Raw genomic sequence first — 12,324 nt, forward strand, 5'->3', positions numbered from 1 at the left:
GTCCATGGGTTCCAGACTTCAGGCAGTCATTGACTGCAAAGGATTTTCATCCAGGTATTGAAGGCGATCCTTAAGTTTGAAATGATGTTGGTTTGTTCCATTACTTATGAGCCACCAATGATGTGTGTGTGTGTACGCCTCTGGCTGTACTTCCTGAATGGTTAGTGCCCCACTTTTGTCAAGGGAAGGGAACACACCCAGTACACACTTCGCCTCATTATTCGGACTTCGTAACGAGGCGGTGCACAGCCCTAGAAGAAATGCTTCCTTTTATCTGTCACCAATCAGCTTCATGGGATGGCCCCGGATTCTGGTATTATGAGAAAGGGAGAAATCCATGTTCCTCCCTATCCATGTTTTCCACACCATGCATAATTTTGTATACCTCTATCATGTCTTTGCTCCCTTGCATTTTCTCTAAGTTAAACAGTGACAGATATTGTAACATTTCCTCATAGGGAAGTTGCTCTAGCCCCTTGATCATTTTAGTAGCTCTTTTCTGCACTTTTCCCAACTGTACAATATCCTTTTTTAGGTGCGGTGACCACAACTGTACCGCTAGCTCAGATTCCATCAGAGTATATGTGAAGTTTGGATTTTTTGCAGCAAGATGCATCACTTTATGCTTGCTTAGGCTTTGCCATTCTGATATCCATTCTCCCAGTTTGGAGAGATCCTTTTGAAGCTCTTTGCAATCACTTTTTGTTAGGGGTGGTGGAGAATTCCACCACGGACTCCAATGAGGCTGGATTCTTTAGAATCCGGCCCCCTGGAGTCCATGGCAGAATGGACTATTTCCCCCCGCCACCCCACGAACTTCTTCCTGGATGGAGTTGGACCCTACCTGGCGCTGGCCAGGTACAGGTCTGTCCACTGAGTTCTTGCATCCGCACACCGGCAGGGCAGTGGACGGAAGTCCGGCTGTGGATGGGTCCGACCGGTGGCTCTGTGGACTCCCTGCAGAGCAGAGCCAGCCAGGGAGGATTCCAGGAGGAGGAACGGATCACCTCCCCCCCATGGACTCCCCAGGCGGATCGATGAGTGGGGTTCGTACACCCCTACTTTTTGTTTTAACCACCCTAAATAATTTGGTGTTATCTGCACACTTGGCCACCTCACTGTTCACTCCTAATTCCAGATCATTTATGAACAAGTTGAAAAGTATTGGTCCCAATACAGATCCCTGTGAGACCCCACTCTTTACATCCCCCCATTGAGAGAAGTTACCATTTATTCCTACTCTCTGCTAGGGATGCTGGAGAAATTCGAGATGGATTAAAGTGAGCTTGAATTTCTAAGAATCCAACCTGCGGAATCTACTGCAGAATGCCCCTCTCAGGCCGTGCAGATTCCATGGACTTTCAGATAATTTTTTTACGTTCCCAAAATTTATGCATATAAATCTGTAGAAAAATACGCAAGTTTCCACTGAGGAAATGCTGAATGGAATGGGGGACAATACACTAAATGTTACATACTGAGGTAAATTATGTAAATACCTACATAAATACTTATGTAAATATTTACGTAATTATTTCTGTATTTTTCTGCATGATGAAAAAAATATTCACATCTGTCTGTGGGTGGATGACAGATCGAAAGGTGCCTGACAATTCACGGAAGACAGAGTGGATTTTATACAGTCCGTACATCCCTACTCTCTGCTTCCTGTTCTTTAACCAGTTATTGCTCCAGTAGAGAACCTCTCCTCTTATCCCATGACTGCTAAGTTTTCTCAGGAGAGAGTTTGTCAAAAGCCTTTTGGAAGTCCAAGTAAACAATGTCTGCTGGATCACCCCTCTCCAGATGCTTATTGACACTTTCAAATTTTATTTATTTATTTACTTTATTTCTATGCTGCCCTATAGCTGAAGCTCTTTCAAAGAACTCTAAAAGGTTAGTGAGACATGACTTCCTTTGGCAGAGGCCATGTTCTGGACCTCCAGAGTTTGGGTACTTAGTGTGAGCACTTTGCTGAAAGGAAAAATGTGTTTTTGGGGTAACCTCTGGAGGTCTAAAGTTCTTGACGTCTGAGGGGTGGAGTGGAGATAGTTTGGTATGTGCAGTTGGGCAATGAGGCACCTCTTTCACTAATTAGTCCTTGAAAACTCCCCCAGCGCTGTTGGAAGCAGCACTGAGCTTCAGGTGGGGGAGAGGAGCAAATCTGCCTGGTTGGCATTGCCAGGTAGACTGTACCGTTAGTGTCAGTTTGGGCAAAGAGCAAACTAGAGCATGGCTGCCTGTGAAGTGGCTGGGTATTTTTACTGCTCTTGCCACTGCCTCTATAGCCTGGGAAAACAACCCGTGAACAACCCATGATTGCAAGTTAGCACACAATGACAACCCATGATTTAAACAACCCAGGATAGTATCTTATTGTGCCCAAGCATTCGTGGTACCCACTGCTCACACAATGGGGCTTTGGCACTTCTAAAAATAACCAGAAATGTGAGCTCAAACACTTGTTTCCAAAATGAGCTTGGCTGACCTGTCTCAATCCAGAAACGAGCATTTCTGCTAATTTCCGGGCTTATTTTTAGAAGCTCCAAAGCCCTGTTGCATGAGTAGTGGGTCCTCTGAGTAAACAGGCACAATGGTAGGTCCCACAAGCACAATGGAACCAGAAGAGGTGGAGTGGCCCCATTGGATACTGCCACCAGAATTCACAACCCAACAACAAACCATAGTTCCCTGTCTGGGTTGTTCATGGCTAACAAACCATGGTTAGGGTGGCAGTGTTTGCACATCACAACATCCCAGACTTCATCAACTCATACCATGGGTTAGCATTTTTTGTGAACCAGATCAGTTTGCAGTTGCTTAGAAAAAAAAATCAAAATTCAGGTTGGGGAATATTAGGAAACAAAAAATAAAACTGACAATATAATGTTTTTATACACATCTGTGATGGAACAACACTTAGAATACAGTTTCAGTCAGTGAATCTCAAAAAGAATATTGTAGAGCTGTAAAAGGAGCAGAAAGGGCAACCAAAATAGCCAAGTGGCTGGAGCAACTTGCCTATGTAAAAGGTTACAATGTTTGGGGCTTTTTTTGCTTAGAAAAAAAGGCAAATAAGGGGGAAGGAAACGAAAGGTTCCTCCTGTGCAAGCACTGGGTCATTACTGACTCCTAGAGGGACGCCACTTTCACTGGCATTTTCATGGCAGACTATAGCGGGGTGGTTTGCCATTGCCTTCCCCAGTTGTGACTACCTTTCCCCCAGCAAGCTGGGTACTCATTTTACTGACCTCAGAAGGATGGAAGGCTGAGTCGACCTGAGCCAGCTACCTGAGACCCAGCTTGTGCTGGGATCGAACTCAGGTCGTGGGGAGAGTTTCGGTTGCAATACTGCCGCCTATGACTCTGCGCCACACGAGGCAGATAAATAAGGGGGAACAAGTGCATAAAATATGCATGGTATGGTGAATATATGTAGTGAGAAGTTTTTCTCCATCATAATACTAGAACCTGGTGTCATCACAACAGGTAAAAGACACATTTCAAACAAACAAACAAACAAACAAAGTTCTTCACGCAGCACGTAGTTAAACTGGATATCACTACCACACCACATAATGATGGCCACCAACTTGGATGGCTTTAAAGGGGCATTACAGCCATTTATGGAGGATAAGGCTACCCATGGTTACTAGTCATGATGGCTAGCCTATATGTTACCTCTAGTATCAGAGGCAGTTGCTAGGAAATATGAGGAGGAAGATGCTATTGTGCTTCTGTTCTTGGGGCTTCTTACAGGCATCTGGTTGGCCACTGTGGGAACAGAATGCTGTACTAGATAGGCCTTCCATCTGATCCAGCAAGGTTCTTTTCATGTTTTTATGTTCTTAACTTCAATTGCAGAGGTGCTGGGACCAAAACTACAATATTTGGAAGCCCCTGAAGTGGAACTCTCATGGTAGAACTGAACTTTGTGGTTACCCTGACACACTGGCAAAAGGAGATGGGTCTGATGGTCAAAAGAATAGTAGAATTGTGTGCACATATACTTAATGCACTGAAGCATTGCACAACAGAAATAGAGAACCTAAGCTCCCGAAATCAGTGAAAAGCAAGGCAAAGCAGGTAAAATGGGGTAACTAGTGGTGTCTCACCCTGGAGTGAATAGACAGATTGCTGGATAGGGTGACCCAGGAAGTTCACAGTAACATACGCCGACAGTGCTTGGACAAAGATAAAATGATCTTGGTGAAAGATGTGGGAATTGTGAGGAAAATGTTAGTCTCCCAGCCAACTCTTGCAGACCAAATTCATTTGTCCTAAAACCTATAATGTAGACTCTGGGTTGAATTTAGCCTTTTCCATGCATATTATGGAGAACATCATACTCCATATAGAGAAGTATCTCCAATATCCAACAGTTTTTCAATACGCAAGATCCATTAAAAGCTGACTGCCCATAGGGTTTTATGTTCAGATAGCATATAATGTGAGGAACCTTGTCCTCAGTCTGGATGTGAGCTTGAATTTTGTATACGCAGTTTCCTGTAGGAGCTTGGCAATCACTACTTCTGAATCAGTTGTGTATTGAATCAGTTGGGAAACTGCTTTGCCCTACTCTTCTTTCCTTAAATGTGACTCTTGGCTAACAGATAATAATCTAAAGATGGAGACATATATTTAGAAGCCAGTCTTGAGGTTCTGGCAACTAACTGTTAAAACTCCATAGTTTAAGTATTAACAATTAGATGTTCTCACTCATATGACCATGATGCTTCTCTGTGAGTTCAGTCTTCTATTTAGAGAAAGGTGTCACTGAATTCTCCTGTCTCTTTCCCTCCCATGAACTCTTACACAGTTGCCAAAATAACCCCTCTTAGTAAGTGGCAGCTTTAAAAACCAGACAACAGCTGAGTTCGAAGCAGAAGTTCATTAAACGGGAGGTGGAAGCTTTGGGCTGTGGATTGGCACAGAGAGACTGGAGTGTGCTTCACAGGAAGCACAGCAGGGTTTTTTTGTTTTGTTTTTTGTTTGGTATTATCGTGTCCTCTGAAACTTTGATAATATTTTTATTTCCTTGGATATTTTCAAGATGAATATTCATCCTTGTGCCAGATGCAGCTATGGGGTTTATCCCGCAGAGAAGATTAATTGTATTGAACAGGTCAGTTGGTATTGTTATTCTTGTCCATTATGAAAACTTCTGACATAATAGTCTTTGGATAAATAGCCTATATCTGCTTTAATTGAACTCAGTAGGAAATATCCTAAACTATCATAACCTTTATTCATGTTGGATGAGTAAGACGTCAGAACTGAACTTTGCTAGGCATGTACTTTGGCAGAACGTTTTACATTTCTTAAAGGTTACATGTGACAAATGGATCTTTGGCATATACTTTTTCATACAGTGAGAATAGTTGTTTATTAGACTGCCAAGAATAATCAGTTACAAGTTTTAAAAACGGACTTAATAAAATATGAAACACAAGCAACTTTCACTGTATTTTTGTCCTTGCTATTTTTAGACATGGCACAAAGCCTGCTTTCACTGCGAGGTCTGCAAGATGGTGCTAACCGTAAATAACTTCGTTAGCCATGAGAAAAGGCCTTACTGTCAAGCGTAAGTGTGTCTTTAATCTTTAACAAGACAACATAATGGCTATATAATCCATCAACAGGATCTGACTGGATTGAATTCTGGTGGTACTGAAGACTCGTTCAGATGATTAGTTCATTTCCCCTCCTCCTCTGATTAAGGGAGCATTCCTATGGCTGCTAGACAGCGGCTAGACAGCGATAGGATATTGGTTTTCGGAAAATGACCTCCCCCACCTTCCGTGCTGCCTTGGAGGCAGCATAGAACAGCCCCATTCTCTGCGCTTGCAAGAGGAGCGCAGAGCGGCCGAATAGGGGCATTCAAGGGTGGTGTTCCGGGGCGGGGAGGGGGGAAATGCCTGTACGACACATCCAATGTATTGTACAGCAGCCTCCTCCCCCGTTCAGCCCTCCCGCGGCTAGACAGCCGCAATTGGCTGTCTAGCCGAAAATTCAGGGCAGGAGAAGCACGGAGGGAACGATCCCCTCTGCTTCTCCTGCCCTGCATTGGATAGGCAGTCGTGTCCGAGTTCGGAGGTGGCCACCTATCTGAATAGGATTGTGCCCTAATTTTCTTTAAACTCACTGTTTTTCAGAGTACAAAGCTGTGCAAAATTCTAGCATTGTAGCTATGTTGCAGCAGACAAAACAAAACTAAACATCCCCAAACAGTCCCATGACACTTTAAATAACCAATGTATTGTAGCTTAAATTTTATGACCTAGAGATGAGTAAATAAATCCAATTAAAAGCATAGGTGAATCCATTAAAAATTTTTGATACCAGATTATTACATTACAGTTGTATCCAAGGAGTCAAAGTGGCAGCTTAGTTTCATGTCAACACTGTGAGATAGACTAAGAGACAACTAGATGTAATGTGGCAGATCCATGAAAAGCATCTCCCTTAAAAACAAACAAACTAACAAGCAAAGCAAAAACAAAAACAAATAGCAGCTGTAGCTCTCTGTGCATGTGTGCATGCCCTTCTGCATCATGCCATCTTCCCAATGAAAATTGCCATCACCCTGAAGTTGCTGTTTGTCCTATGAAAGGAAATATTCCAGATGTATGTTTTTCCCCATGGGTTGAATAATAGCTTCTTGCATCCATTTTCATCGGGAAAATAGCATGGGCAAAAGGGTAACACATACCTCCATCCAGGACAACAGTCCTGGTATGAATCAGCTCCCCTCTCCCAAGGAATGTTCATTTAAAAAAACCCATGGGAGATCCACTCTGTCTCTCTGGAAAGAGTAAATGCCTGTGTGACCATCCATAGTTACTTGCGGTTCTTCGCTTACTGTAAGAAACTTGGAATAAGCCTGATGTTGTAAGCACAACCTGAGTGCATGGTGACATATGCTGGTTTCACTGTGCATCCAGGTATTAGTGTGCTTGGGCTCAGATACGACAAAGGTTTCTAATGGCTGACTGGCAGGGTGCAAGAAAACCTGAATGTACATGGCAAAAATAAGCATGGAATGGAGCAATCACACAGTCATTATATTATGTGATCAAACTTGGCATGGAGATGCTTATATGGTGGTAGACATCTGGCCTCATGAGTAAACTTGCTCCATATTAGAGCAAACCCACAGTCCTGAGGAGGTGGTTAAGGGTTTGTAAAGCAACTTTATTGCAGACTCATTGCCCTCAGGGTTCTTGAGTCAATGGGCTCCTTCACACCAGGCTTTTATCCTGTGATTGAGATTGCTGCTTTATGAAAGTTTGTGGGCTCTTTATATGACGCAGTGATCATCAGGCATCTCCTGCACTAAATGCCCTTTGTTCCATTTTTAAATAGATCGCAGATAATGAGCTATCAAATTACCCTGTTGTGTTCCGCTTCAGTTCCCTCCATCAAAAGAGTTAAAGCAGCAAGAAGAGGAGTGAGATCAATGAAAGATAATGGAAGACTCAGATACGGGGAGAAGCGGGGGGAGGGAAGGGGGGAAGGGAGCACGTGTAAAGGGAGTCAGTTGTAATCCTGTATTTAAAACAGAAGCAGAAAGCCTAGGGATGTACGAAAGTTCTGCCACGGATCTCAGGGAGGCCGAATGCCAGCGCATTCGGCCCCCCGAAATCCGTGGCGGAATGCCCCCCCCGCCCCCCTGGGACGGGACTTACCTTAGGCAGATCTTCCTGGTGGCGGTGGCTCCGGCAGCAGCTCCGGTGGTGGTGCGGCGGCGGGTGCTGCGGCGGCCGGTCTTCCGACCGGCTGCCACCGCCATCATTTCCAGGTAAAACCCCCCCCAAAACAAAAAAACGTGATCGGCTACGTAAACATTTACGTAGCCTATCACGGCTAGATTTTAAAAAAACACCGTGATAGACTACGTAAATGTTTACGTAGCCTATCACGGCTGATTAAAACAAAAAACAAAAACGCGCGTATGCAAATGACGGCGCCCATGGGCGCCGCCATTTGCGTTCCTTATTTTGGCATGTCTTAGTCTACGTAAACATTTACGTAGACTAAGACGGCAAAAATATGGGGAACGCAAATAGCACGCTATTTGTATTCCCCTTATTTTCGCCGTCTTAGTCTACGTAAATGTTTACATAGACTAAGACGTGCCAAAATAAGGAACACAAATGGCGGTGCCCATGGGTGCCACCATTTGCATACGTGCGTGTTTTTTTTTTTAATCAGCCGTGATAGGCTACGTAAACATTTACGTAGCCTATCACGGCTGACTGCAGGGACACAAACGGCGGCGGCTACGGCCGCTGCCATTTGCATCCCTGCTAGCCAGCAGCCGAATGTCCAGCTGCTGGCGGAGCCGGCCGGCGGCTCCGCAGATTCGCTGCGGAGCGGAGCCGGCCAGCCAGGATTCCGAGGGGGAGGAACGGAGCGCCTCCCCCCCCCGGCCAGGATTCCGGGGGGAGGGACAGAACGCCTCCCCCCCAGCATCAGCATAATCCGCGGAAAGATAAGTACCTTTCGTACATCCCTAAGAAAGCCCCATTTTAAATACAGGATTTTAGGCTGTTGTAGGGATGCCCAGTATCTTCATTCCCAGAAGGACTGATTAAGAGAAGGACTGTATGGTGTTTCCTTAGTGATATAAAACCCGTGGATCATTCAATGTCCTCTGCATCTTTTAAAAGATCAAATATTCACAATTTCAAACATTTTGGTTACTACATTTTTACTGTTATCATTTTATATGATTAAAAGTTGTGGATCATTGTTACAGCTGAAAGACAAGCAAAATACAGTTTTTCAAGTAGCAATTTATTCAAGGTTTTAAAAAAGTCACCATACCTATTTCCTCTTAAATGTGTCTTCTGAAATGAAGAGATGGCTGTTGTTGTTTTATTCCATTATTCACTTTTGTAATTAGAGATACAGCACTAACAGAATGATCATTAAAATTCATTTAGATGTAGGCAACTACTCAAACTAAAAATCTGTATCTAAGTTGCTAGTTGTATTTCACAATGTCAGTTCAGTGTTTTAAGATGTCTGCTTGCCCGCCTCTATCATCTATCTATCTATCTATCTATCTATCTATCTATCTATCTATCTATCTATCTATCTATCTATCTATCTGTCTCTATCCTGTCTACCTATATAGGATTAATAATAGTTTTCTAAAATTGTACCTGCTTTCTTTTGTAGACATAATCCAAAAAATAATACATTCACAAGTGTTTTTGAAACACCAATAAATATGAATGCGAAAAAGCAGTCTGAAGCAGTAAGTGAGGTAAGATGCTATAGGAATTAATGTGTTTTATATTAGGCTGAAACATTAGCATAACCATGTGTTTTCTTTTTAGGGTGATAGTAGGGCCAATTCCCCCCTAAAAAAACCTTAATCCTACATTTTTTCATGGCTGTTCAAAGCCACTGTTTCACCCCTCTGTAGCTGCTTTGGGCCATCTTTCTCAGTTGCATTTCTTCTCAAGTGATTCCACCCAGTTAGGGATGACGCACTGGACACGATCATATCACAACTCTGTGTAGCAACCTGAAATGCCTATGGGCATCATTAAGCACAAATGGTCCATTGTTTACAATAAGCGCATTGATGCCTATTCTTATCACATGGGTGATTCTTGCCAATCAGAGATCTAAGCACAAAATACTTTCAGAGATCTAGTCATAAAAAAAGAAACCGAACCATTAAACACTGCCCTTTTGCAGTGAAGGGGAAACCAATTTGATGTTGCTGAAGATTTTCATGAAATGGGTCTTCCCTTTTGTCTCAGCCTATTCCTTTTGGGAAGGTACAGAATATGTTATGAAAATCTCAGTTCACTAATTTGAATTAGCTTCACTTTAAACTGGATTAGCGGCTTTCAAGGCTGCCCTAAGACATTTTGCTGACTGAGGCAAAAGGCAAGTCACCCTCCCGCCTGGTCCCAATTCCATGCACAGAAGCTGACTAGAGTTCAATCTCACTTCAGCACAGCCAATGGGATAGCATCTTCCACTATTTCACCTGAGGGCAGGAGGCTACCTTAAGGGGTACAGGGCCTGCTATGCACACAGCTGTGTCCCCTAACACCTTGCTACTGCTCCCTGCCCCCCAACATTAGCTGCTTGAGGCGGTTGCCTTACTGCCTATTGGTAGGGCTGGCCCTTTGATACACAAGTGACTACTATCAGGCCTTGACCAAATGGATTGAAATCCTGCGTCAGCCCAAACACTCGGCTAGCATCCAGACTAGACTGGGCTATCCTGGACCAAGTAGGGTTCTGTTGTGGTGTTACATTACAAAGCTAGAGAATAAAATGTTATTAGCCTGATCCAAAATTTCATCCCAGTCCCAATGTGTGGACAGAACAGCTGCATAAGCAAGATTCTCTCCCCCCACCCCCATTTCAGTGTTGGGGTTCCATGCATACAGAGAGGCTGTACATACAGAGCTATTCCCAATATTAAAGTGAATAGGGATGCTCTTTTGCACATAGGTACACTATTTGTACATCCAAGTCCCCAGAACGGGATTATGCTGGTGTTAAAATACTGAAAAGCCAAGGTTGAACGTCAGCTTTATTTTCTATATGTTTTAAAATCATGGTTATACTCACAAAATGAGAATCAGAAAGCGTTTTGGCTAAATAAGAATTTCAGGACCTCTTAGCTGATATGCTACTGAAAATCCACATTCTTCCTCTCCAAAAAAATGCTAAGGATGCTGATCTGAGGTGTAGGAAGGTTCAGTCAGAGGAGTTCAAGCAAACTTTTTCTGTAGCTTTGTTTCACAGTCCACTGCCTTCCTTTGAATCTTCATTTCAAATGAACCAAAAAACTCACAGGAAAACTCTGCTGAAACTGTCAAGTCTTTGACACTAAACCAGAGAGTGTCTGCAGATTCATTAGAATCTGAACTGGGTTTGCTAAACAAAAAAGGCTTTTCAAACCTCTGATGAACCTGGCACTTGGAACTGAGTTTTTAACAAAAATATGAAGTCCAGTAAGTTTTACATGGTTGCATTGGGTAAATTTGGTGAAATGTCAGGGAGCTGCTAGATTTTCCCCACCCCTCAGTTTGAAGCTGCAGGAAATCCTCTGAAATACTTCTGTTCTTTTCAGAATTTGTTACTGTGCTCCCAGTTACAACTCTCCAAATTTCCTAATTTAAAAATTTATACCTTGCCCCAGTTTCCATTCCTTTGCATCCTTACTCAGAAGTAACTCCCTCTGTGTTCATTAGGGCTTACTCTTAGGAAAATGTGCATAGACTGAATTCCTAATATATGATAAGAACAGGATAGCAATATTATATTTTGTATGCAAAATATTGTCCTCACAGCTTTATTAGCCTTATTCTATATTGTTATTTCCCAAGATAATTTTTGAGAATTTCATATATCCTTAAAAATTCAACACTCTGGATTCTGTAACATCCCAAACTGAACATATAACAACAGCAACAAGTACAGTTCCTTTTAAACTGTGCATGACAGAATTGGTCTGGAATGACTCTGGGATTAACAGCAATTTCTATTTCTGTTTGATGGCTGTGACAGGAGCTCCTGTTACTTCTAATATATCTGTGTGTGCTAGAAAAATCAGATTGCTTTCCCTTCCTTTTGTCATCTAAAACAAATCCTGTTCCTTTCAGTCACAAAAGGATGTTTGAGATCCAAAGAGAGGTTTATAAGAGCTTGTTCTCACATTAATATTTTGTAATTTATACATAAGAGATTCGTTTTGGGAAGCTGACACAAACACCAGGAAGTCAATACACTCCCGGCTTCCTGTATCAGGGTCAAATGGTTGCAGTCATTGCAGCCGTTCATATGATGTTTTATCCCTTTTTCCTGTACCAATAGCAAAGGGAGCACCCTTTTTGCTTGCATAGTGTAGTAGTGCCATTTGTCTTCCCGCAAGTATGTGAGACTATGGGCTTTTCTATACGAGGCATTTATCCTGCACCTGTCATTCCCTAATCACAGTTGTTTATGGGTTCTTTAGACAGCCCTCTGGTTTCACTTCTTTGTCTAACCAGCACTTTCAGCAAGTCTTTTTAGAGCAGGGAATATGCAGAATTTAATTGTGAAAGCAAAACAAAGCACGATTTCCTCTTGTGTATTTGCAATATTCCGCTATACCACAGTGCCACCTAGAGGTTATGTAGTGGGAAAGCAAGAAAGGAAATGGTCCTCATGTAGTGCTCTTATCTCAGTTCTGTGACAAAACTGAAAGTAGACATAGTGGATTAACGGTGGATTAACTGCCTTGTGTAGAAAAGCTATATAGCTCCTCCCTAAATCTCCCCCATCTTCTGTCCTAACTTTCTGCTG

The 12,324-nt window shown here is 42.8% G+C and overlaps 1 protein-coding gene across 2 annotated transcripts in view; it reads left to right on the forward strand.

Moving 5' to 3' along the window:
- The first annotated feature begins 5,053 nt into the window (after window positions 1–5,053).
- The window catches only part of NRAP (nebulin related anchoring protein), an 89,523-nt gene continuing 82,252 nt past the window's right edge, over window positions 5,054–12,324 (forward strand). For both annotated transcript variants that reach the window (XM_084846178.1, XM_084846179.1), the window contains exons 1-3: window positions 5,054–5,125; window positions 5,490–5,584; window positions 9,187–9,274. In XM_084846178.1, the coding sequence (XP_084702304.1) occupies window positions 5,054–5,125; window positions 5,490–5,584; window positions 9,187–9,274 (255 nt within the window). The remainder of the gene's footprint in view (window positions 5,126–5,489; window positions 5,585–9,186; window positions 9,275–12,324) is intronic.

Source organism: Heloderma suspectum, chromosome 3, assembly GCF_057233095.1.
Source record: "Heloderma suspectum isolate Gila_16-S chromosome 3, 16-S_ref, whole genome shotgun sequence".
In the NCBI taxonomy this organism is placed as follows: domain Eukaryota; kingdom Metazoa; phylum Chordata; class Lepidosauria; order Squamata; family Helodermatidae; genus Heloderma; species Heloderma suspectum.